Below are 27,614 nucleotides of genomic sequence, written 5' to 3'. Positions count from 1 at the left end.
TTACTTCTCGTCCTCCATTATGAATATAGTGTTGTGACTCTATTGGCGATGCGTTTCTGTTTCCGGTGGCTTCAAAAGTTCGTGTTGTTGCTCTTTCCAGCTATGGATATCAATGGTATAGAGACACGTTAAGGGGCGTTTTAAGTGTTGTGACTCTATTTAGTCCGGCAGCCCAGGAGGTTTATTCAACCGAAAGCCGGACAAGCAAATGACCTTATAGCTGGATGGCATGGACCCTGAAGCTTACAAAAATGCATTGCTGCCGGGTTCTATCCGTGGTCTTCCCTCCGAAATGACGTAATATATGACGTCACTACAATTTTTTAAAGACATTTTTTAGACATTCTACACATAGCATGAAGTCAAGGGGAAATATCTCAACCAAACCATGCTTGTTTTGTATGAAACTTTTAAAATATATTGTTCAAATAGTGCATAAGAGATATGCAAAATTTCACGAACAGAAATAATTGTTTACATATGCAAATTACGTAATGAAATTTGCATATCATTAGTTTGGGAGATTTCTTGCATCATTATTGTCGAAAATCGATTCAGAAATTTATTTTCTTTTTAGTGTACTTTATTTGATATATTTCCTCTCGAGCATAATACCATTCTCTTTATCTATATCTCTACTTTTAGAAAATATATGTCAGTAATTGGAAATGACATTATAGACTATGATTTCAGCCCCCTTTTCAATATGGTGTGCGCATAGAAATCGTGCGTTTTTGGGCCTATTTTCACCATATAGCTGAGGTGTGCGAACGATATGCCTACGTTATTGATGTTTCCTGCATTTTGCATGATATTAAATCTTCCAAACAACATATTTTCATCTCCATTATGTATCTGCTGATGAATAAATTAGTTCAGCAAAGATTGATTGCCCAGTGGCCATATAGGCTTCGTTTTCAGCCTAGTTTTCAACAATGAACCTATACCATGTATGACTGCGTTATGTAGACGAGTCGGATAAGGGGGTTCCTGCGTACCATCAAAATATTTTTCACTCAACGTTTTTGTATTTGCCTGAAGTGTCTAGTTAATGAATCTTGATGTTCCCTTTGCAAAATCGTGTCCAACGGGGTTCAAAATTGATATCTTTGTCGGCCTTCTTGGACTGTTTTAATGAAAATCAATTATTTTCATATTTTATTGCACAGAGTGTGACAATGGGACAATCTTAAATGAATACGCATTTCCCTATGATTTGGATAGTAGAAATCGGTTGAAATTGTTTTCTGAATAGTCTGGTTAATATATTTTGAAGAAAAAAAAATGAATTTATCCCCAAAAAAATTGAACCAAATTAATCATTTGCATTGACATTTATCTGTTTTATCTTGCATCGCCTTTGTTGATGTGCCTAACATGCAGAAATGCATGTAACGTGCTTAGCGATCGATAGAAAGGTATGTATTACTTGTATCATGTGTATGAGGGTAAAAGACGTTTTCTACACAAAGCAACTTTTATAATAATGAAATATCTTGAAAAAGATAGAGGATCGAGGCATTGCTCTGCATTTTCATTTTATATGCAATCACTCTCGGGCACCTTAAAGCATAGTCACGCAAGAGGCAGTAGAAGGTTACATACCACACCCTTAATCCGTAGCTTGACCATTATGATATCGTGCTTTTCAGAGCCCCCAATGTGGCCAAATTTTGTTTCGGGTATGTATTTTTATCCTTTAAATCACTTAGAGACAAAAGATTAGGCTTTTCGGCTTTTCTCTATCATCTACATATAAAGAAGTTAGGGCACAGCAAAGCCTACCCCTCAGGGGGCTACCAAAGTCAGCCAATCCTTTTTTCGTATTTTGCCAATTTCTCGGAAAATTCGTCATTTTGGAGAACCATTGAGGCAAAAGGTGTTTCTGCCTTGCAGTAAAGCCCTTGTTTTTGTTTTGTAAGCACATTAAGATGACAAAGTATGGTCTTCTTTATAAGTTACATATACAGATGTGGTAGCACACTGAAGCCTTCCCCATTCAGGGGCTGCCGAACTCTTCCAGCTTTTAAGTCTATTTTCCCTCTATATTGAAAAAAAATTGCAGTGTTTGAGCCCCCATTCAGACAAAAGGGCATTTCTGCTATATAGTAAAGCTAGTTTTGATTTTGGAAACCACTTCGAAATAAAAGAATCGGCTTTTTTCTATCAGCTACATGTAAAAAGAGTGCTTGCATATCGACTTCTACCTTCTTCAGAGGCTCCAAGATTGGCAGATTTTCCCATATATTGGAAAAAAATATGGAAAAGGGGTGGGTGACTTTGGAAACCCTGTTGCACCCACAAATGTAATAACGCCCACAAATGTAATAACGCCCACAAATGTTATAACACTTTACCCACAAATGTAATAACGCCCACAAATGTAATAACACTTTACCCACAAATGTAATAATTTCACCCACAAATGTAATAATGCACTTTACCCACAAATGTAATAATTTTTGATCGCCCACAAATGTAATAATGACTTTACCCACAAATGTAATAAATTTGAAGGGATTTTTGGCGAATCCGTTCTAAACTAAAATCCTCTCGTAATGCGTTCATATAGCACAAAAGTGCAAAGTCTTTTTTCCAGACCCAGTTAATTTAAAATTATAATGCAAGTCCAAAGTCTTTTTTCAGACCCGGTTGTTTCAAAAATTATAATATAAGTCCAAAGTCTTTTTTCCAGACCCGGTTGATTAAAAAATTATAATATACGTCCAAAGTCTTTTTTCCAGACCCGGTTGCTTCAAAAATTATAATATACATCCAAAGTCTTTTTTCCAGACCCGGTTGTTTAAAAAATTATAATATATGTCCAAAGTCTTTTTTCAGACCGGGTTGTTTCAAAAATTATAATATAAGTCCAAAGACTTTTTTCCAGACCCGGTTGATTAAAAAATTAGAATATACGTCCAAAGTCTTTTTTCCAGACCCGGTTGATTAAAAAATTATAATATACGTCCAAAGTCTTTTTTCCAGACCCGGTTGTTTCAAAAATTATAATATATGTCCAAAGTCTTTTTTCCAGACCCAGTTGTTTCAAAAATTATAATATAAGTCCAAAGTCTTTTTTCCAGACCCGGTTGTTTCAAAAATTATAATATACATCCAAAGTTTTTTTTCCAGACCCGGTTGTTTCAAAAATTATAATATACGCCCAAAGTCTTTTTTCCAGACCCGGTTGTTTCAAAAATTATAATATATGTCCAAAGTCTTTTTTCAGACCCGGTTGTTTAAAAAATTATAATATAAGTCCAAAGTCTTTTTTCCAGACCCGGTTGATTCAAAAATGATAATATACGTCAAAAGTCTTTTTTCCAGACCCGGTTGTTTCAAAAATTATAATGCAAGTCCAAAGTCCTTTTTCCAGACCTGGTTGTTTCAAAAATTATAATATTTGAAACAACCGGGTCTGAAAAAAAGACATTGATTTTTAGATAAGTCTTTTTTTCAGACCCGGTTGTTTCAAACATTATAATTTAAGTCCAAAGTCTTTTTTCCAGACCCGGTTGTTTCAAAAATTATAATGCAAGTCCAAAGTCCTTTTTCCAGACCTGGTTGTTTCAAAAAATTTAATAAAAGTCCAAAGTCTTTTTCCAGACCCGTTTATTTAAAAAAATATAATATAAGTCCATACTAAGATAAAATAATGATATTCCAGTGGAAAAAGAGAATCGAGCTTAGTCTTTTCTCCAGACCCAGTTAATTAAAATTGGTTGAATTAATGTCTTTGTTGTTGTTTCAACTAATATGGCATTTATTGTGAATATATGCGCTAAGAGTAAATTGAGAATCAAACGTAGACTTTTCTCCAGACCCGGTTACTTTAAAAAAAAAAGTAAACCCTATAGCAATGCGTTCATATAGCACAAAAGTGCAAAGTCTTTTTTCCAGACCCGGATAATTAAACAATTACAATATAAGTCCAAAGTCTTTCCTCCAGACCCGGTATTAAAAAAATGAATTAAAAAACCTCAAATCTAAGACCAATTTTCCAAAGTTTCACCCAGTAAAAAAAATATGTCTTTACCCCACACCCAGTTTTTTTTTAAATAATACTACGACCCCTACAAAACATTGTAATAATGCATGGGTAAAGCAATCATCCTTTCTCCAGACTTGGTTATTATTTGAAAAAAATAAAATAGTTTTTACAAATATTCTAAAACGAATACCCAATAATCTAATTACTGTGGAATAACATGAAGACCGATCGTCGAAGATCGACTTTCCTCCAGACACAATTATTTTAAGAATAAAATATCAATAAAACCCAACCCCCCAAAACGAATCTTAAAACCAACAATCCTCCAAATTAAGACCATGCATGTAGGAAAGCACATGTTTAGAGCGTGGTCTTTATTCCAGACCCAGTAATTTAAAAATGATTTAAACAATCTTAAAAACAAAAGACTTTGTCATATTCTTATTCTTGTGGAATAGCACGAGTATTATGCTTAGTCTTTCGTCTAGACCCGGTTATTTAAAAGATAAACAAATATTGAAAAAAAAATCACAGCTAAGACCAATCTTCAAAATTAAACCCACTTAAAATGCTTGAGCTTAGAGTGTTGTCTTTACCCCTCACCCAGTTCTCTTTAAAATACAAATTAAGCGAAACATTAATCTTAAAACTTAGACCCCAGCATCTTCCAAACTATAAAACCCTTGTGATAACGCATACTTAATTTGACCAGAAAAAAAACAGAACAAATTTTTTTTAAACCCTCTTCCAGCCTAACATCCTGTAATAAATGATGCAATTAAAACATTCATTTTTTTCCAGGCAAAGAAATTTATAATAAAAAACAACATCAAAACTTAGAGCCCGGGGAGCATTTCATGAAAGGAGTTGTCTGACGTTTTATCCGACACTAGTAGCACTGCTTCTTAGCCAATCAACATCAAGAACAGTTGTCAGATCTGACAACTTGTCGGACATAAATGTTGATGAAATACTCCCCCAATCATCTTATTCATGTTGAACAGGCACAAGAATATGATTGAGTCTTAGTTACTGTGTGAGGATTTCATTTATCTTATTTTTGAAATGACAAGGTCTGGAATAAAAAAAACTCTCTAAACTTTTATTTATTGAAGGTTCTTAGTTTGAAGGATAGTTGGGCCTTAGATTCTGTTATTCTTTTTTAATGATTTTGGTTATTTTGAAATAATTGGGTCTGGATGAAAGACTACACCATATTTCCATGTTATTCAATGTTGATAAGATTGCAGGGTCTTTGTTTTGCTGTTGTTGTTGTTGTGTTTTAAATGACTTTTATAACTAGGTCTGGAGGAAAGACTACGCTATATTTCCATGTTTTTCAACATAAAGAGGATCATGGGTCTTTGTTTGCTTTTTTTATTATTACTAATTTATTATTATTATTATTATTCATTTTTTATTTGAAAGATCTGGGTCTGGAGGAAAGACTACGCTATATTTCCATGTTATTCAACATAAAATGGATCGTGGGTCGTTGTTTGCTTTTGTGTTACTACTAATTTGTTATTATTATTATTATTCATTTGTTATTTGAAAGATCTGGGTCTGGAGGAAAGACAACGCTATATTTCCATGTTATTCAACATAATATTTTGTGAACCTCATACTTACCCACGGTAGTATTGATTATTTTAAAGTCAATATTTAATTTTGTATATAGTGTAAATACATTTGTGTTACAGTGTTTATATATAATTTTATAGAATTTTGCTGATTATTTTACTCTACTTATATCATATTACCCTTGTATAAAATTTTGATAGGGGGTCTACATTTTACAAGCTTTGCTTTTTAGTAGGCCCCTCCACTTTTTTCATTTCATTGCAACGTTTCAATCCTGTGTGTTATGCATTTTTTTCAGTGTTAAAATGATTTATTATAAATGTACTTTGATGATTGTGGAATATGAATATATCAATAAAAATAGGATCGTGGGTCGTTGTTTGCTTTTTTATTATTACTAATTTATTATTATTATTATTATTCATTTGTTATTTGAAAGATCTGGGTCTGGATGAAAGTCTACGCTATATTTCCATGTTATTTAACATTTACAAAAAAGTTGGGGTCTTTGTTACTTTTCCACCAGTTTTAAATAACTGGGTCTGGAGAAAAGACTAAGCTCGATTCTCATTTTATTCCACTAGAATATCATTATCTTAGTTTGAAACAACCGGGTCTGGAAAAAAGACTTTGCACTTATATTATAATTTTGGAATTAACTGGGTCTGGAAAAAGACTTTGGACGTATATTATAATTTTTGAATTAACCGGGTCTAGAAAAAAGACTTTGGACGTATATTATAATTTTTGAAACAACCGGGTCTGGAAAAAAGACTTTGGACTTATATTATAATTTTTTAAATAACCGGGTCTGGAAAAAAAGACTTTGGACGTATATTATAATTTTTGAAACAACCGGGTCTGGAAAAAAGACTTTGGACGTATATTATAATTTTTTAATTAACCGGGTCTGGAAAAAAGACTTTGGACGTATATTATAATTTTGAAACAACCGGGTCTGGAAAAAGACTTTGGAATTGTACTATAATGTTTTATAAACCGGGGCGGAAAAAAGACTTTGAACTTTTGTGCTATATGAACGCATTACTATAGGATTTTAGTTTAGAACAGATTCGCCAAAAAATCCCTTCAAATTTATTACATTTGTGGGTAAAGTGGTTATTACATTTGTGGGCGATCAAAAATTATTACATTTGTGGGTAAAGAGCATTATTACATTTGTGGGTGAAATTATTACATTTGTGGGTAAAGTGTTATTACATTTGTGGGCGTTATTACATTTGTGGGTAAAGTGTTATTACATTTGTGGGCGTTATTACATTTGTGGGCGATTATTACATTTGTGGGTGTAACAAACCCCCAGGCGGAATAGGCTTTGCTGTGCAACCACTTATTAGCAGCAGATAAAAGAAAGTCTACTCATTTAATTCCACGTAGTTTCAAAAGAATAAAACTGGCTTTACTATATAGCAGAATTTTTTTTTCCTCAATGGGGGCTCGAAAATAGCATATTTTCCCATAAATAGCTAAAATATGGAAAAGGGGTGGGGGATTTCGGCGACCCCCTAAGGGGGGTATGCTTAGATATGCCAACACTTCTTTATATCAGATAGAAGAAACTCTACTCTTTCGTCTCCATATAGTTTAAAATCAATATAAAAAAATGGCCTTACTACATAGCAGCAAAACTATTTGCCTCAATGGGGGCTCGAAAATAGCATTTTCCCATAAATAGGTAAAATATGAAAAAGGGGTAGGTGATATCGACGACCCCCCTTAGGGGGTATGCTTTAATATGCAAGCACTTCTTTATATGTAGCAGATAGAGGAAATTCTACTCTTTCGTATCAACATAGTTTAAAAGCAATAAAAGTGGTTTTACATCATAGCAGAAACACCTTATTCCTCAATGGGGGCTCGAAAATAGCATATTTTCCCATAAATTTGCAAAATACGTAAAAGGGGCGGGTAACTTCGGCAGACCCCAAAGGGGATAGGCTTTGCTGTACCAGCACTTCTTTATATGTAGCTGATAGAGGAAATTCTCCTTTTTTGTCTCCATATAGTTTAAAAACAATAAAGGTGGCCTTATTACATAGCAGCAACACTTTTTGCCTCAATGGGGGCTCAAAAATAGCACATTTTCCCATAAATAGGTGAAATATGAAAAAGGGTGGGTAATTTCGACGCCCCCTTAAGGGAGTATGCTTCAATATGCCAGCACTTTTTTTATATGTAGCAGATAGAGGAAACTCTGCTCTTTCGTATCCATATAGTTTTAAACCAATAAAAGTGGCTTTACTACATAGCAGAAACACTTTCTGCCTCAATGGGGGCTCGAAAATGGCACATTTTCCCATTAATGGGCAAAATACGTAAAAGGGGCGGGTAACTTCAGCAGTCCCCAGAGGGGATAGGCTTTGCTGTACCAGCACTTCTTTATACGTAGCAGATAGAAGAAATTATACTCTTTCGTCTCCATATAGTTTAAAAACAACAAAGGTGGCCTAACTACATAGCAGCAACACTTTTTGCCTCAATGGGGGCTCAAAAATAGCACATTTTCCCATAAATAGGTGAAATATGAAAAAGGGTGGGTAATTTCGACGCCCCCTTAAGGGGGTATGCTTCAATATGCCAGCACTTTTTTATATGTAGCAGATAGAGGAAACTCTACTCTTTCGTATTCATGTAGTTTTAAACCAATAAAAGTGGCTTTACTACATAGCAGAAACACTTTCTGCCTCAATGGGGGCTCGAAAATGGCACATTGTAAACTGTAGTATATTTCATATGTCTGTCCGAACACGTTATGTCTCATCGGTCTCCGTGGGTCAAACAAAGCTAAAGCCTGTTTAATAGGTATCATGCATGTTGCAAAGCATGCACATGCACACTATGATGGTTTCGATCTATAACTTTGATGTGAACCTCGTGTGCATGCATATTGTGTGTGGAGTTAATTAACGCCCATTTACCGGACATTTGCGAATGCAGATTAGTTTTCAAATTGTTTGTTTCGAATGTGTTCAGCGCTTTGTGTTCAAATTGCACGAAACGTTTTTCCATCACATTGGGCGTATTCTTAAAATTTTGGTAGGTGGGCCTCGAAAACAATATAAGAGTCAAAGTGGTCCTCGAGTAAAAAAAAATTGAGAAGCGCTGCGTTAAATAACTTCTAGGTAAACTTGTTATTTAAATGTATGGAGAGTTTGCTTGCCAAAAGAGTTAGACCCGCTTTTAATAGACAATATTGCAATATTCTTTTGCGAAACTATATTGTCATGATATACTACCCTACCATATTAATATGAAATCGGGTTGAAAAGATTTCTTACGGTCTTCATATTTTTTTTTATATATGTTTAAAAAAAAAACCATAGTGGATCTAGCCCCATTTGCAAACAAACTGAAATGGATCCAACCCCTTTTGATTTTTTTGTTTTTGCCATTTCTATTCATGTTTTAGTGGGAATATCAACTTTTCTTTGGTATCATCACAGGGACTGAAAATCTATGCACTGAAACAAAAAATACAATTTTATGAAAAACGGATCTAACCCCTTTTGCAAGTTAGCTCTTCATATGGTTACACCATTTATGTTTTTCTCTCACATTTTGGCAATATTCTTAAGCGAAACTAATCTGTCATGATACCTGACCATGTGATTTTAAATTTGGTATGAAAAAAACCCGAATGTCTTCATATTTGTTTAATTATTTTCCCCAAAAAATTACCTTTGTGGATCTACCCCCTTTTGCAAACAAACTAAAATGGATCTAACCCCATTCGAAAAAAAGGGATTTTTATTAGCCATTTTCGTTCCCTTTTTAATGGGAATTTCAACTTTTCTTTGATCATTTAAATATACTAGAAATAAATATATATTGAAACAAATGAAAATCGAATTTAATGAACAATGGATATACCCTTTTGCAATTAAACTCTTCATGTATGGTTACATTTTTTTAAGGGAATCGTTAATTACTTTTTTTTTATTATACTGATAATGATGTATTCCTTACAATTCTTACTTAAGAATATATTGTTTGATAGAGAGAGACACGCTTTTTTAGTTTCAGACATACCCTCGTACACCATGTGAATTCAGTATTGCTAGACGTATCCAGTTCAGAAATAGGTGCAGATTGGTCATCTATCTCTGACGTAAACGGGTTTGGTTTCTCCTTGTCCTGCTTGCAGACGTCTTGATGGCCAGTGTTGTGTCTAGCTACTTGTGAGTATACCTCCGATGTGACACCAGGTTGGTCCGGTTCACTTAATTGAGTTGAATCGCATAGGCTAGCATGTGATACGCCATGAATGGTGATGTATCTCATGTCCAACTCATCAATGTCACAAGGCTCTGGAACCTTGGTGTTAGAAGGATCAGCGACAGGAGTGGATCTCTTCTTGGTTGAACTTGTTGGATGTGTTGCAAGTGTACGACCAGCGGCACACTTAGATCTATCCTGAGCGATGTGATCTGGGCCTTTGGTATGACAAGAAGAGCCATTGTCCACGACGTAACTTGACTGAGAACATGCTTCAACTTTGCCACTATTGACGCCACGGTCACCTGAAGATTCAGTTTGGGCGGGTTTCAGGTTTACGTCGTTAGAAGGCGGAGGTTGGCGACATGATGCGTTACCAGTTTTGCCATTTTCACCAGTTGAAGAGCCATTAAAAGACGATTTGTGGCGATTGCCTTTTTCATTTTCTTTTGAGTGTTCAGCTGCTTTCTTCGCCTTTTCAATTATTTTAAGACCATAAACATACATCCTCAGGTAGTAGAAGTAGTCATATACTTTCTGCTTACGGCGCATGTACGTGCCGATCCTGGCACGCCAAACACTGAGAAAGATAGGCATGGTGGCATCAGGAGACTGCATGGCAAATGATAGAAAAGCATTCGTAATAAGATGATGAATTCACTATGTCAAGTATTAGTATAAGCTTATAAAGTAACAATTTTGTGCTTTTTTTCAATTGTTTTTACACTGAGCATATTGATTGATATAGAGTTTGCTAATTTTGAGAGATAGTCAATTTTCTGAATACCTGAAAAAAAATGTAAATGATGACATCCTTCAAAAGGATCGAAAACATACATCGTAATTTTTCAGACTGTTCTGCAACGCAAATGAATTAGGATTGTGGTGACCGTGTGAGTCGAGTGTCCTCACATCTTCGAAACAGCAGAGGTGAGGGTGTACGTGGGTCTATGCAGGCGTGGCTTTGGGGTATGTGAGAGAGATATCTACAAACCGCCTTTTCACACGGTAAAAAAAATCGTAAATTTAACAATGATTCCAGTGAAAATAAGGCTAATGACGAATTGTTAGCACGTGTGAAACCAAACTAGAACAGAACGCTAATCACAATCATGAATTTAAATTTTACTCTGGATGTGAATTCCCGTTAAGTTTCACTCAAATAATGGTACGTATTTTGCGTGTGAAAGGCTTGACCTCCAAAACATCTCTTGGAGACAGAACTTAAGTGACCTTTCAAGCCCTTCCAAAGATAATACAATCATGACAATTGTCATTAACTAATCGTAGTTTGTATTTTCGATGCAGTGCTTTGATTGGCAAGTCACCAAGGACCCATACCGCCTTCGCTCGAGAATTCGGATTCAAATCATAGTTTTTAAGTGAGCGTGTGAAATGTCCCATGATTCTAAAGACGAATTGCAATCGTCATGACAATTATCATACAATAAAGCATTATATTCAATCAATCATTAACCTCGTTATCAAAGTTATTCAAACAATACACACCATTTATTTCTGTTTGTTTCTTATTTAAGTAAACAGGAACTTTAAAATTGTTGTTAATTCAGATAAACTGTTAACTAATATTCTTAAATCACTATCAGGCCTTGTGCAAAGTGCGCCAATATCTTCATTTCCGTGTTCTAACCCCTTTGAACGCAATAGACCTAAAGTCCAAGATAAATCAATAAAGGAAAACAATATAAATATATGATTTAAAGGGGCAGTTCAATTCAATGCTCAATCAATACCACCCCCCCCCCCCATCATCCAATACATATTTTTAACAGATTCAGATCTTCGATAGCATTTAATGGGATACTTTGTTACCTGCTATGCTCCGACAATTTTGACAGTAAAGGCGCCAAGGAGGGTGTAAACTTACAAAACGAGTGCCAGGTAAAATAGCCAGGGGGGATCAAATTTGTACCTCTGTCATTTTTACATTTAACTATTAATGTGAATGGTCTTGTGATACAATTTATTTTCAGTTTTTCTTGAGTTCAAGTTTATCATTATTGACATACCATGTTTTTTCGAGCGTATCAACCCAAATATAAATGGTGGAAATATCCATCAACGTCTGAATGCTATACTAATCCGTTTAATTATTAACATCTAGCTGGTTTATCATTCTTATGACATGTCAAGTTTATTCAAGATAAAAATATATACTAAAATAAACAACGATTTTGGTGAGCGCCAATAATACAATAACCCCTTTTTATGGTATCTGCTATACGGTAATACAGGTGGGTCTTACAGCGGCTCATAATTTACCAACAAACTGTCTTGGTTTTCTCTCCCAAAATGTATACCGAAATGCACTGCCCTGGGAACGATTTTTCGACTGGGGGTGCTGATGTCAATTTGTCAAGCAAATATATATATATATATATATATATATATATATATAGTGCGCATAAAAAAACGGGGACAGTTATGAAAAGTCTATTCAAAATTTGTTTCAAATTATGATTATGATATCTATATTTTGATGTTAATAGATGCTCTGAAATCTTATGTTTGAAATGCCATTTAAAAAGAATATAAATTTTGTTCATGCTTGAGTGAACACGGAACGTTTTTGTCGGGGGTTCAAAAAGAGGCTTGCGCCAAAATGGCAGAAATTAGAAATTTGATGATCAGACTTCTTGCTAGGCAGCAAACTTCCTTTTACCCTTTTCATTATCTTTGCGATGATTTTCAAATTATGCTGTCAAATTTCATTATTTATTTGAATTATTATTTTTTTCATTTAAGCTTCTTTTACCTTTGAATTTTCCTTCATAAGTTAGAAAACAATACTTTTTGTCAACCCGAGGAAGAAGATTTGCACTATTGGGAGAACTTGCCATTGTTAAAATCATTTTATTATAAGAAAGGAATTATGTTATGGTACCTTTAAAAGACATGAATCCTATTTGCAAGGGTTTATTCATTCCTTGACGAAGTTTTATTATATGCTTGACATGACAAACAGGAAGGGATTTATGTCTTTCAATGGCAATGGTATGTTAAGTCAATTTTGAAAGGGCTAGATATGGCAGATCGGATAAACTCATTAAAATGTATTAACAAGTATTAAAAAAGTTGTGAGAGTCTAGAGAAAACCTGTAATCTTACCAGATTGCGTAATCTTACAGGAAATTGGTATTTGGTGTATGGAATCTTACAGATTTCCTTAAATAAAACACACTTTTCCCTTTTTTAAGCAGACCTGTTCTGTTAAATTGCAGAAAAATCCTGTTTTATGAATTTACAGATCGATTCTGTTATTGCTTTCTGCAAAATCTTCTTTTCTTTTTCTGTAAAATCACGGTATTTCTAACAGTGTGGGGTGCTGCTTATGTAAAAAAATACATGCAGCACCCCCCCCCCCCCCAACGGAAAATCTTGGGGTGCTTCTGTTCCCAGGGCCATGCCGAAATATGACGAGTGGAATGCCTCTGGGCGTCTCACCTACATCACGCAATTCAATATGGCAACAGTGCTGACTTTGAAAACTACTATAAAATAATTTTTCACAAAAAACACCATTCATATAATGATACAATACTACGTTCATTGACATTTGACCTTGATCATGTGACCTAAAGCTTGTCAGTGATACATGATTACCCCTATATATCCACATTTTATACACTATATCTGTAAACTTTGAAAGTTATGACAGCAATCTAATAATTACCTCTAAAATCGCCAAAGTTCAATGACCTTAAATGACCTTTGACTTTGATCATGTGACCTGAAACTCGCACAGGATGTTCAGTGGTACTAGATTACTCTTATGTCTAAGTTTTTTTTAACTAGACCAATATACTTTCAAAGTTATGATGATTCAACATATACCCCTATTTGGCCAAAGTCACATTGACCCTAAATGACCTTTGACCTTAATCATGTGACCTGAAACTTGCACAGGATGTTTAGTGATATTTGATTAACCTTGTGTCAAAGTTTCATGAACTAGGTCCATATAATTTCTAAGTTATGATGACATTTCAAAAACTTAACCTAGGTTAAGATTTTGATGTTGATTCCCCCAACATGGTCTAAGTTCATTCACCCTAAATAACCTTTGACCTTTATCATGTGACATGAAACTCAGGCAGGATGTTTAGTAATACTTGATTAACCTTATGGCCAGTTTCATGAACTAGGTTCATATACTTTCTAAGTTATGCTGTCGTTTCAAAAACTTAACTTTCGGTTAAGATTTGGTGTTGACGCCGCCGCCGCCGTCGGAAAAGCCGCGCCTATATTCTCACTCTGCTACCCAGGTGAGACAAAAACTATTGAATAGTATCGGTCAGGTTATCGCAAACAAAATACAGAATTTATAAGGAAGCTATAAATTATTGTTGAATAATAATAATAATAATAACGTTTAATCTACCAAGAGCAGCCACTTCAATCATAAGACTGCTCTTCCACCTGGCCCTGCATAACAATTACCCTTCTCCAATCTAAATGCTGAGAGCCAAGCAAGAAGGCAGAAGGTCCCATTTTTATAAGTCTTTGGTATGACTCCCGTTCATGAGGCGGACGCTCTACAGCTGAGCCACCATGCCCGGTTCACTCTGCATAGCCCACCTGATAAAGATGGTGGTAATGATGATGATGATGATGGTGGTGGTGGTGGTGGAGGTGGTGAGGAGGATGATGATGAATATGATGATTAAGATGATGATGATGATGATGATTATGATGATGGTGTTGATATTGCACCATCCAGTATCATAAACATGATAAAAAGAAGGGGGATATGTTGACAATACCATACTCATTGGATTTTTGCAGAAACGGGAGTGATTTTCGGCAAGAGTCAAGAAGCTTTACATGGCAGAAAATTGTTGTCTACTATTAGACGTTCACTAGTTTGATAACAAGATAAATTATTTCATCGATTTCCGCTACAAGGCGTAGGAAGGGACGGCAAAGTGCGCCAAAAGTCATTTTGGGCAATTTCAGATATTTAATTTTTGTCATGCCCAGCTGAAAGACAACACTTTGAAGAATACTTCAGCAAAATATTTCGTTCAGGAATTTGCATAAAGGTTGTTAATTTCCTACCTCAAATCGTCAAATGTGACATTTTGCGAAATGCCGCGTATATGACAACTTAGTTGAAAACCAAGCAATTTTACAAGAGGTTTTTTCATGTAGGAATCTGAAATGGCACCCAAATTATCCTGATATATTCTTTTATCGTGTGCAATGGTTCAAAGTAAATAAAAGACACATTTCAGGAGGTTTATAGGATACTTATTCCTCGAAATAGGCTGATAATCCATGTTTTTTTGCATTTACATTAGAAAAGTTTAGATTTCCGTGAATTTCCGTCTAAATTCTATTATCATCATTTTGCTAGATGTCTAAGCTTTAAGTCGATACCAAATTTAGCTGCCCGTTTTTGCCCGTTTTCATGTTAGAGCCGATTTTACTTGACACAACACCCCCAAAATCTGTTCAAAAACGGTTATTTTTATACCGCGCAGTCATCGCAGCGCACCGTGTGGGGTGTACATTGCCGTTCATTTTTGCACGGCGATGACGATTATCCTTCCATTCCATGAAAATGACATGAATTCCGAGCAAGTGTAAACAAAATGAAGGTTGATAACGCATATTAGGGCTACCCGCCCCTCTTCCAGAGATAAAAGTTACTTGTAGAATAATTTCAGCCAAAAACACTCCTCATAGTAAAACATTCGTGGTGTTATCTACTCAGCGTTTTACCCAAGTCTACGCTGCTTGATAAAGCACGGTTAATATTTTTCAGATTTTTAGTATAATTTAAAAATCTAATGATCATTTTGATGCCATAAAATTATTTTCAGGATCTCATATACACTTTTTAGGCATGTGAAAAGCATTAACTAGCATTCACTCTGGTCAATCTTAAAGTAACACATAACACAAAGTTTATATACTGCACATTGTTTAGCGTAATTTGTCTTTTCACAAATAGGTTTTAAGTAGCCAATCAAAATTTGGCATCAAACTGACGTCATATCGGCTTTAAATTATGTTCAGCCAATTCTACGCCCAAAATTACCCTTAATCCAAATGTTAAAGTAAAAATATAACACGAAATATAATTTTGGCGCACTTTCAACTCATTCTGGCCCACTGTGCGGCGCCACAGAATGGAAATGTAGTCAGGTCCAGATTTGAGAAAAGTAGACTGATTTAGGCAAATCGCGTTCATTAAGAAGTGTTTTTCGAGAACGCTGAGTCCAAATTTGATGTTAAAATTCTCAATTTGCCAAAAAGAAAAAATATGGCCGCCATATTTTATACAATTTTGCTATATTTTGACACCAAAAACTTGCAACAAAAATGCTTTAAACTGTTTTTGGTAGCGTTTGATCTTAGGAATAATATACTAAAAATACACCAAAATCCACATCCAGGGAAGTATTTATTTTCAAGATGGCGTCTAAAATGGCCGCCATTCACTGAAAATTAGCTTTATCCGGCCTAGATTTCCTTTTCGGGTTTATTCAGTGGATTAGGGTGTAAAAGGTCTGCTGATGCAGTTAAGAGTGAACATAAGCACTACAGAGTACCCAGAAATCCAAGATGCAGTAAAATTGCCTGTCATAGATTAAAAATTCACAATTTATGTATTACCTATTTGAGTGTATCTAATTCCGGTATTATTCATTGGTGGTTTTAAGGGTCAAATAGTAACTGAGACAAGTTCCAAGGACAGTCAGCCATCCACTATGTCAAACAATCCAAGATGACTTTCAAAATTGGAGTCTAAAATGGCTGCTGTTACCTAAAAAGCCCTAAAATTCGACATGGTTTATTTAATGTCTGACTGGGAATTATGAATTAGTGTCCTCCTACCCATGGGTTAATGGGTCAAATAATGTGTAGGAACAAGTAACAAAGTACATTCTGCGGTCCAAAAATCCAAGATAGTTTTCAAAGTTGGAGTACATGAAGAGCTCACTTGCAAAAGGGTTAGGTCCATTTTTCATCAAATTTTATTTTTATGTCTAAATGTATAGATTTTTAGTAGCTCTTTAAGATGATACCAAAGAAAAGTTGAAATTCCTATTAAAAATTGAACTAAAACGGCAAAGAAAAACACTTTTTTTCAAAAGGGGTTCGGTCCATTTCAGTTTAGTTGCAAAAGGGGTTAGGTCCACACAGAATATTATTAGGAAAAGAATATCTTTAAAAAATGTGAAGACAGGTAGATTTCTTTTATACTCAATTTTATGTTCTCATGGTAGCGTATCATGAAAATTCAGTTTCGCATAAGAATATTGCAATATGGGAGAATTAAAAAAATAATTTTCTTGGAGTGGACCTAACCCCTTTTGCACCTAAACTCTTCTGAAGAACTTATTTGTCAAAACGGGTTAGGTCCATTTTTCATACATTTTATTGTTTTCTGTCTCTAAACCTCTAAATTTTCAGTCACTCTGATGAAACCAAAGACTGTTTGAAATTCAAATGAAAACGTGAATGGACGTGACAAAGAAAAATCTTTGTTTTTAATCAAAAGAGATTCGATTCATTTCATAACTTTCAATATTGCAATAAGTGAAAATAAAAAAAGTTGTTTCTTGGACTGGTCTAAAGTGGACCTAACCCCCTTTGCAACTAAACTCATCACATGTCTGTCGTAAATTACATCTCGACACTAGGGTTAAAAGCGCTGGAAACTTTCGGGAAATGTTGGGAAATTTTCGGAGAAAGTTTCGGGAATTCTCAGCTGCCAAAAATTAGGGAATATTCATTTTTTTCACAAAGAGTGATCAACTGTGTTTTAAAATACAAAATCATAAATTGATATCCTCAATATAATTTTTTTTTTATATTTTCATTTAAACTATCATTCATTCTTTTAATTACGAAGGTTATGCAATATTCTTAAAATTGTACATTAATACATTTTACAGTATACATAATGTAAGGCACATAAAGCATAATGTACAAAATGAAGTTTTTTATCAATTGAACATGAAAAAAAAAAATTGCATCACACTATTTTTATTTTTTCTTTTAATGTCAATGGTTTTACATGCAAGAACCTGCCATCCATTTACATAATAACATGTTAATACATCATCGCCCCCTACATGTATGTAGTCTGCACGCACAGACACGTATTGAAACTTTGATCCTAAAGTGTGTCTTCACGTAAGACGAGCACAACTACAACTGTCAGTTGAACAAAAGGAGCTTATGTACACAACTCATTGGCAGGGGGCTTGGGCTGCATATTCAGAGCACTTTCCTCGAGTGAAGTGTTGGCACTGGTCTGCTGTGCAAAGTCTTCACTCGAGTTAAGGTTCTGAATGTGCAGCCTATTCATGGGTTGGGTACCGAAGGCCCTCTTGCTCAGGAAGCAAGTTTTGTTCGCGCTAGCCTTTGCGTAAAGACCCGTTTGTTAATACCAGTTTCAATCAGGATCTGTGCCTGCAGACTAGGTTTGCACAGCAGACTAATCCCACCAGCAGCTATGGCACTGGCTTGTATCTTTACATGGGAAAACTAAGGTCCAGGAATGAACAACGTTAATTACTAATTTATTTATGAGATGCCCCCTCGACCCCACTCTAAAATGGAGGGGGGGGGGAATTACATTATAATGAATGACTTTGAGAACAATCACGATGAATATTTTTTCACAAAGAGAGAAAAATCATGCACTAAGTTTGTTGACCTTAATGACCTTTGACCTTGATTGAGATTGAGAAATTTGTTATCAATTTCATATCTTTTCTGGTATTAAATGACGATCTCATATCAGTTTCATTTAATTTGATCTAGTATTATGGAAATAATGAACAAAACTTCTATTTCTAATAGGGTTAATTGAACTAAAGAAAACTCTACGCTTGAACCAGCAATCTGTATTTTATACTCATCTAACTATCGCCGCCAAAAACACAAATTTCACGCTTTTGCTATGCGGAAATAAATGAGAGAAAAAAATTATATTATAATAAACTAATAATAATAACAATAATGTTTATATTATCAATATTATCTCATCATCTGCAAAAAATAAGAATATCCAATAGGCATCATTCCATGAACAATGTAGCGTGTGCAGGGTATGTACTGCCATTGCACGTACCATTCAGCCACTATCAACTTTTACATGACATTTATTGAAATTCTGCCTTGTCTGTCTTAGCATAATATTTTGCTTGGACCCATACCGTCTTCGCTCGAGAATTCGAATTCAAATCATAGTTTTTGAGTGAGCGTGTGAAGCGTCCCCTGATTCTAACGACGAATTGCAATCATGATGACAATTATCATACAATAAAGCATGATATTCAATCAATCATTAACCTCGTTATCAAAGTTATTCAAACAATACACACCATTTATTTCTGTTTGTTTCTTATTTAAGGAAACAAGAACTTTGAAATTGTTGTTAATTCAGATAAACTGTTAACTAATATTGCTAAATCACTATCAGGCCTTGAGCAAAGTACATCAATATCTTCCTTTCAGTGTTCTAACCCCTTTGAACGCAAAAGACCTAAAGCCCAAGATAAATCAATAAAGGAAAACAACATAAAAATATGATTTAAAGGGGCGGTTCAATTAAATGCTCACTCAATACCCCCCCCCCCCCCATCATCCAATATATATTTTTAACAGATTCAGATCTTTGATAGCATTTAATGGGATAGTGTGTTACCTGATATGCTCTGACAATTTTGACAGTAAAGGCGCCAAGGAGGGTGTAAACTTACAAAACGAGTGCCAGGTAAAATAGCAAGGGGGTCAAATTTGTACCTCTGTCATTTTTACATTTAACTGTTAATGTGAATGGTCTTGTTATACATTTTAATTTCAGTGTTTCTTGAGTTCAAGTTTATCATTATTGACATGCCATATTTCTTTCATGCGTATCAACCCAAATATAAATGGTGGAAATATCCATCAACGTCTGAATGCTATACTAATCCGTTTACTTATTAACATCTAGCTGGCTTATCATTCTTATGACATGGAAAGTTTATCCAAGATAAAAATATATACTAAAATAAACAGTGATATTGGTGAGCGGTAGTGATACAATAACCCCTTTTATGGTATGTGTTATACGGTAATACAGGTGGGTCTTACAGCTCATGATTTCCCAACCAACTGTCTTGGTTTTCTCTCCCAAAATGTATACCGAAATGCATGGCCCTGGGAACAATTTTTCGACTGATGTCAATTTGACAAGTAAATTATACATATATATATATATATGTGTGTGTGTGTGTGTGGGGGGGGGGTGTGTGTGTGTGGGTGTGGGTGTGTGTGTGAGGGTGAGGGTGTGTGTGTGTGTGTGCATTATTCCAAACTGAAGGTCATTTTCGTCCCGATAAATTTTACAAAGAAAAAAAGGGGGTCATTTTGGTTACATTTCTCCATTTAGCAGCATCCCCCAACGGAAAATCTTGAGGTGCTTCAGTTCCCAGGGCCATGCCGAAATATGAAAACTGCTGAAATTATCGGTCAGGCTATCACAAGCAAAATGCCGAATTTATAAGGAAGCTATATATTATTGTTCACTCTGCATAGCCCACCTGATAAAGATGATTAAACTTGGTACGATAGTGGTGGTGATGATGATGATGATGATGATGATGATGATGATGATGGTGGTGGTGGTGGTAGTGCTTGTGGTGAGGAGGATGATGATGATGATAATATTGATGATGATGATGATGATGATGATGATGGTGGTGGTGGTGGTAGTGGTGGTGCTTGTGGTGAGGATGATGATGGTGATGATGATGATGATGATGATGATGGTGATGATGATGATGATAATATTGATTATGATGATGATGATGATGATGATGGTGGTGGTGGTGGTAGTGGTGGTGCTTGTGGTGAGGATGATGATGGTGATGATGGTGATGATGATGATGATGGTGATGATGATGATGATAATATTGATTATGATGATGATGATGATGATGATGATGATGATATTGCACCATCCAGTATCATAAAAAAGAAGGGGGATATGTTGACATACCATACTCATTGGATTTTTGCAGAAACGGGAGTGGTTTTCGGCAAGGGTCAAGAAGCTTACATGGCATAAAATTGTTGTCTACTATCAGAGACGTACACTAGTTTGATAACAAGATAAAGTATTTCATCGACCTTCCGCTTTAAGGCGTAGGAGGGGACGGCGACACAGAATAAAAAGGTAGTCAGGTCCAGATTTGAGAAAAGTAGACTGATTTAGGCAATTCGTGTAATGCTGAATTAAGTGTTATAGCATAATTTGAGGACGCTGAGTCCAAATTTGATGTTAAAATCCTCAATTTGGCAAAAAGAAAAAATATGGCCGCCATATTTTATACAATTTTGCTATATTTTGACACCCAAACTTGCAACAAAAATGCTTGAAACTGTTTTTTATAGCGTTTGATCTTAGGAATAACATACTAAAAATACACCAAAATCCGCATCCAGGGAGGTATTTATTTTCAAGATGGCGTCTAAAATGGCCGCCATTCACTGAAAATTAGCTTTATCCGGCATAGATTTCCTTTCCGGGGGTTATTTTAATGGATTAGGGCGTAAAAGGTCTGCTGATGCAGTTAAGAGTGATCATAAGCACTACAGAGTACCTGGAAATCTAAGATGCAGTAAAAATGCCTGTCATAGATTAAAAATTCACAATTTATGTATTATCTATTTGAGTGTATTGAATTTGGGTGTTATTCATTGGTGGTTTTAAGGGCCAAGGAGTAATTGAGACAAGTTCCAAAGACAGTCGGCCATCCACTATGTCAAACAATCCAAGATGACTTTCAAAATTGGGATTCTAAAATGGCTGTTGTTACCTTAAAAGCCCTAAAACTCGACATAGTTTGTTTAATATCTGCCTGGGAAACATGATTTAGTGTGTTACCCATGGGTTATTTCGTCAAGCAATATGTTGGGACAAGTAACTAATTAAAGTTTGCAGTCCAAACATCAAAGATGGTTTTCAAAAATTGAGTATAAAATGTCTGTCGCTCCGACACACTTTGTTAAATAACCGCCTGGAGAACACGATTCTGTTATATATTCCAAAGTTTAAAGGGCCAAGTGTTACATTAATTAGACAAGCTACAAGGAAAATCAGTGGTTCCAGTATGTCCTAAAACCCAATATAGATTCCAAGTGGAGTCTACAATTGCCAATGAAAAATCTGACATAATTTCTTTAATATCAGCCTGAAGAATATGATTTTGGTGTGTTACCCCTGGTTTAAGGGGTCAAGTAATAAATTAGGACAAGTTACAAGGACAGCCAGTGGTCCAGCATGTCCAAAAATCCAAGATGCCGCTACAAAAAATGGAGTTTAAAATGGCTGTCGTTACTTAAGAATTGACATAGTTTGTTTAATATCTACCTGGGGGCATAATTATGTTGTCTAAGCCTTGACTTAATGTATCAAGTAATACATAAGGATAAGTTACAACATGTCCAGGGACAATCAAAGGTCCTGTATGTCAAAAAAATCCAAGATGGCTTCCAATATAGGAGTCTAAGATGGATGTTGTTACTTTGAAATGGACTTAGGTAATCGACCTGAGAGATATATTTTAGAGTCTACACTATGGTTTCAATGGTTGAATACTACCATTTGGATTAGTTGCAATGTTGTGAATGTGTCCATTTTGCCTAAAAGATCAAAGATTGCTTCAAAATGCGTCTAAACAGACTGACATTACTTACAAATAGTCATAGTTATGTGAACAAAATCTACACTACAGTGCGTATCAAAAAAAAGTTTACACTTAGAAAAAATCCTGTAAAATTATACATTTGTAATATTCTGAAGATTTTGTCACATTTTAACATTGATACATATCCATTTAAGCAAATGAGGATATAACTGTCGAAAATTATTTCCGCTTGAGTGAGCACCACTTACTTTTGAAAAGTAAGCGAAAAATGATTTGCGCAGAAATTTGAAGTAGTTATGCGAATAAAAGTAGACTTTAATCATGAAGAACATGTAGAATTTAGCTAGTAAATTTGATTTGAAGATATATTTTACCTTTTTTAACTTGTTTCCATGCCCAAAACAATTTAAAGAGTGCATTGCACCACTCTCCCACACACCGAGGCCATCGTGACGATATTTGCTTTACACCGAGCTGTGATTTACATGAAATGGCTTAGGCTTGATTTTCATTTTGTTAATAAATTTCAAGCTTGGGAAAAGTGTGGGGAAACAAGCATTAAATGAAAAATGAAAAGTAAACCCACTTTAAATAATAAAAACTTAGTAAAGAAATTGCTGGAGATGTCTGATATAAACTTTTGTTCAGAATCAGCTATGTCCTCAGATCCAGCTGGCACAAAAAAAGTGAAGGTTGTGCTTACTAATGTTGAAATTTCAATTTGGGTGGCAAAATTGTTACAAAATGCTTGAATCTATTCGTTTTATTTCAATTGACTAAAATTGCAAGGGTAAGTTTCATTTCGCCCTTTCCCCTTGACACAGCGTGAAAACGAGCATTTCTCCGCAAACAGATTTCTGCTACCTTTACAAAAATGAACAGTGCTCACTCAAGTGTAACATTCTGTCAAAACTTTTTCATTCAATGGATAGATAAGACCCAAACCCAAGATTATATATGAAAAAAAAAAATACCCATATGTTGTATATTTTTTTAATTCCCAGGGCTTTTTCAAAGTGTAAACTTTTTTTGATACGCACTGTATTATGGTCTGAAGGCTCATATAATACATTAGGACAAGTAACAAGGATGATGAGTTTTCCCTTTCGTCGTAAAAAAATCGAAAGCGACTTCTAAAATTGCGTAATGACTGCTGTCCCTAATCATGAAACCATAGTATACTCTTAAGCACTAAAATGACGTGTCTTGAAAAACTAATCAGCGAATAAATGTGACAGTGTATCCTATTTTTATGTTTGTTTTTCGGATTTTTACATATTGTTGGACCATCATCTAATTATGTCAATAACTCTCGTAATTTAACATATTTTAGGAGCCTTAAAACATAGCAGAGTCACAAATAATGGCTCTATAACATATAATAATATGAAGTATCGCCATTTTTTTGCATCAATGTGGCCAATTTAAATTAAATTTGGGGGGCTTCTTCGATTTTTGGACAGAATGGATAACAGTGTATCTCTGCAATTCATATTAACCTATATTTTTTACCCATAAGATCATGGGAGAGACACTACAAATGTCTGTAGGTAGATGGTGTGTGCACTCTGCAGCACAGCAGCCATTTTTTAAGCCATCGTGAATTTCTTTGGGCCAAATTGCACCATTGGAAAACCTTGAAACTTTTCCGATGTATTTTTTTCTTGGAACCATCATTTTTCTTCTTTTTAGACCCAACATTTGTTTCTATCAAGTGGATATTTTATGAATTTGGACCATTTCAAAGTTATAAACGCCAATTTAGAAGGTCATCTTGTACTCCTTTTACACACTCACTGTCTATCTTGCAAACATGTCTTCGTGCATTTGCCTTGAAAACTTTTTGATGATTTACTTTAATTTTTGGAGTTCATAGTACAATAACTGCCGTTTTGGACGCCATCTTGGAATTCCAGATACCCCGGACGATATTTTGTAAGGTTACATACATGATATAACCTGTCTCAATATACTTTGTTTAATCCTAAGCTTCATGAAATAGATATTTATACCATTAAAGTTATGACATTTTAAAAACTAAATTTCGTTAAGATTTGATGTTGACTACGCCGCCGACGGAAAAGTGACGTCCATGCTTCTGCTTTGCAGATAGGCGAGGAAAAGATGACGGACACGTCAAAGCTATCCCAATATGATTATACCAGCATCGCCCATGAAACGTCAAACATTTAGCCATATTATTTATCAATCAGCAGCTGTGAATCAGAAACTTGGCAGCCATCTTGGAATTAAAGATGGCTGATAAATTGATCGGATGCTTAATGTTTGCAACCCTCCATATCAAAGACAAAGCATACACCCCTATTTCTGAAATGCAATCACCCATAGACATCGTTTAATATGAAAACCTGCAATAAACTGCCGCCATTTTTTTCGTCGATTGGAGGATGGAAACGTCGGAATCAAGTTTGGCAAACAGCATTTTTGGATTCAGACCCTTGGGCTAAATAACTTCAAAGCAATTAACAAATCGGCATTAACACAAATGCCTAAAGCTTTTTTTTAAGAGCACAAGTTTCTTTTTTTTTTATCTGGATCTAGTTAAAAGGGGACATAGAACATAATCAATAGACCTGGGGATAATGTTTGGTGTCTATGCTAGGGTTTCAAGGGTAAACAAATTGATCTGGTTATAATCATATGCAGTCATCCATTTTGCCTAAAAAGCCATCCATTTTGCCTTAAAAGCCAAGATGGCTTAAAAAACGGGTGCTAAAATTACTGTTGTTTATACTTAATAGTGGACACAATTCAGTCACTATCCACCTGTGATAAATAATTTTGGTGCCTACACACTAAGGAAAAAGTTGAATTTTGCACCCCTGGGGTGCACCCTGTTTTAGGATATCGTATCAGCCGAGTGCACCCCTGGATGCAAAATTGAACCTTTTTTCTTCGTGTGTACCCTTAAATGCATACGGATAAGTTACCATTAGTGTTTCATGAATTGGTAGCAGCCCCATTTTGATGCAATTTTAGAATCTATCTTGGATTATTGGAAAGCTGACTATCTTTGCTACTTGTCTGAATGTATTATTTGACCCTTAATACCATGGTGGAGACACCGAAAAATAGTTCTCACAGATTGACATTGTATGAACTCTCACAATTATTGGTTAAAAGGAATCATTTTTAAGTAGATGCCATTTTAAAACCCTTTTGGAATTTTAGGCAAAATGGAAAACTGCATATCCTTGAGCAAGTCCAAACGCCTCATTTTTACTTTGAATTTGACACCGTAGTATGGACAACGAATTCATATTTCCTTAGTGGATTTTAAATGAACTATGTTAATTATTTTAAAGTAAAAATAGTCATTTTAAACTCTGAATTTTGAAATCCATCAGAATGACTGTATTATATCCATTTTCAGTGAATGGAGGACACCTTGGACGCCATCTTGCAAATAACTACCTTCCCGGATGCGGATTTCGGTACATTTTTTTCTATATGTTATTCCGGAGGTCAAGAAATAATAAAAACTGTTAAAAAACCATTGGTTATAAATTTGTTCCGGGTAAGGGTAGTTTTGGTCGTATTGACCCATCTACTAATGCTATTTTAGTGAAATGATCTCCTTCATTTTGGTGAAAAAGTACTTCGTGCAGATATTAATTCATTAACAGTTTAGGCCTAAGCCCAGTGGCTGCGCATGCCAAGGCGTTTTGAAAGGCTTAAATAGTACATAAGGTTGACATTTTTTCATGTAAAGAAAAAAAAGAATATGTGTTGTCTACAAACACACATTTTTTTTATAATTCACAAAAAGAAAAAAAAAGTTCGGTAAGCAGTCTTTTTCTTAATCTTTATTTCTGACTTCTTTCAACTTTTTGTCTCTATTCTCTTAGTCAGTTCCAGATAAAAAAAGCTCAGATCCAACAACTTTATAAGACCTTAATTTGCTAAGAAGCACAGTTCCTATGGTAACCGTCGGTTAACACATACTTGTTTTATGATAAACAGTCATTTGTTGGATTTGCTGCTTCAATCGTTATGCTTATCCATATTACTTTTTTCACATTATTTTTCATTAAAACGATTTAATCTATTCAGTAATATCAACGGCAAACAAATACTGCTACATCTCCAACAAGTTGATTCAGATGAAAACTGAAAATATCAAACAAGCATTACAGCGTTAAAAAGTAATGACTAAATTCAATTTTAAAATTGAAATATATTCTAAACTTCCAAATGCTCTCTTCTGCAAAATCGATACATTATTGCAAGGTTCTCCCGAGTTACTCCTGGTTTATAAAACTGGGCATTTTTCTCTAAAAGTACAAACCTTCATCATATTTTTTCTAGACGTTTGAGAAATGTATATTAGGTTGATTACACATTTTGACAACAATTATAAAATGTCCCATAGTCAGTCAGGTATGGAAACATTTATATAGAACGTTACGAAATATGCAGGGGGTAACTCTACCGGGGTATATCATCAAACCAATGGTTTCATATTCATAAACCTGACAAGAGAATTTCAAACTGATGGAACATTCTAAATATACAATATTTGACTAAAAAGAATGTGATATGAAAAAGTCTAGGCTAGCCCTACATGTAGATTTGCATTTTATTTTCTTCTAAAAGTTAGGAAAAACGGGGTTAAAATTTATTCCAAGAAGGATATGATGAAAATCTATCTAAGTAAACATGGTTATTGTCTTTAAACCCCCTAAGAAATATTCACCCGATTCTCTTTCAAACTTCATAATAATACCACGAAGAAAAACTGACAATGTAAGATACCTGTCTGTCGTGACGATGACTTGCGGCATGAATCAATATCTCGCTGTGAAAACTCAAAGAGGCATACCCCTACATAAGATTTAGTAACAAACTGTCCGACAAAAAATATGGTCTTACATAACTGTAAACAGCTTTGAAGAGTTTCAAGTTGTCAATTTTATCGAACGTACATAAATTAGGTGAAAGAGCGAACAAAAGCTGAGATTATACCCAGTCCAGAATCTTAAACTCTCAGTGAAGAATCCAAAGTAAATGTCCGGTCTTCAAGTACGCGTCGAGACTACATGTATCGAGAACAAATAGCTGGATAGACATAGAGCTCGGTGCTTGTTGCCGCATACCCTTAA

At 35.0% G+C, this 27,614-nt stretch overlaps 1 protein-coding gene across 1 annotated transcript in view; it reads right to left on the bottom strand.

Moving 5' to 3' along the window:
- The window catches only part of LOC129259285 (uncharacterized), a 76,653-nt gene extending 49,039 nt beyond the window's left edge, over positions 1–27,614 (bottom strand). Inside the window, exons 1-2 of the mRNA XM_064098706.1 lie at positions 27,438–27,614; positions 9,629–10,426 (exon numbers count right to left, since the gene is read on the bottom strand). Coding sequence (XP_063954776.1) covers positions 9,629–10,411 — 783 coding nt within the window. The 5' untranslated portion in view covers positions 10,412–10,426; positions 27,438–27,614. The remainder of the gene's footprint in view (positions 1–9,628; positions 10,427–27,437) is intronic.

This window comes from Lytechinus pictus, chromosome 4 (genome assembly GCF_037042905.1).
Source record: "Lytechinus pictus isolate F3 Inbred chromosome 4, Lp3.0, whole genome shotgun sequence".
Lineage (NCBI taxonomy): Eukaryota > Metazoa > Echinodermata > Echinoidea > Temnopleuroida > Toxopneustidae > Lytechinus > Lytechinus pictus.
This window is presented reverse-complemented; position numbering and strand designations above follow the sequence as displayed.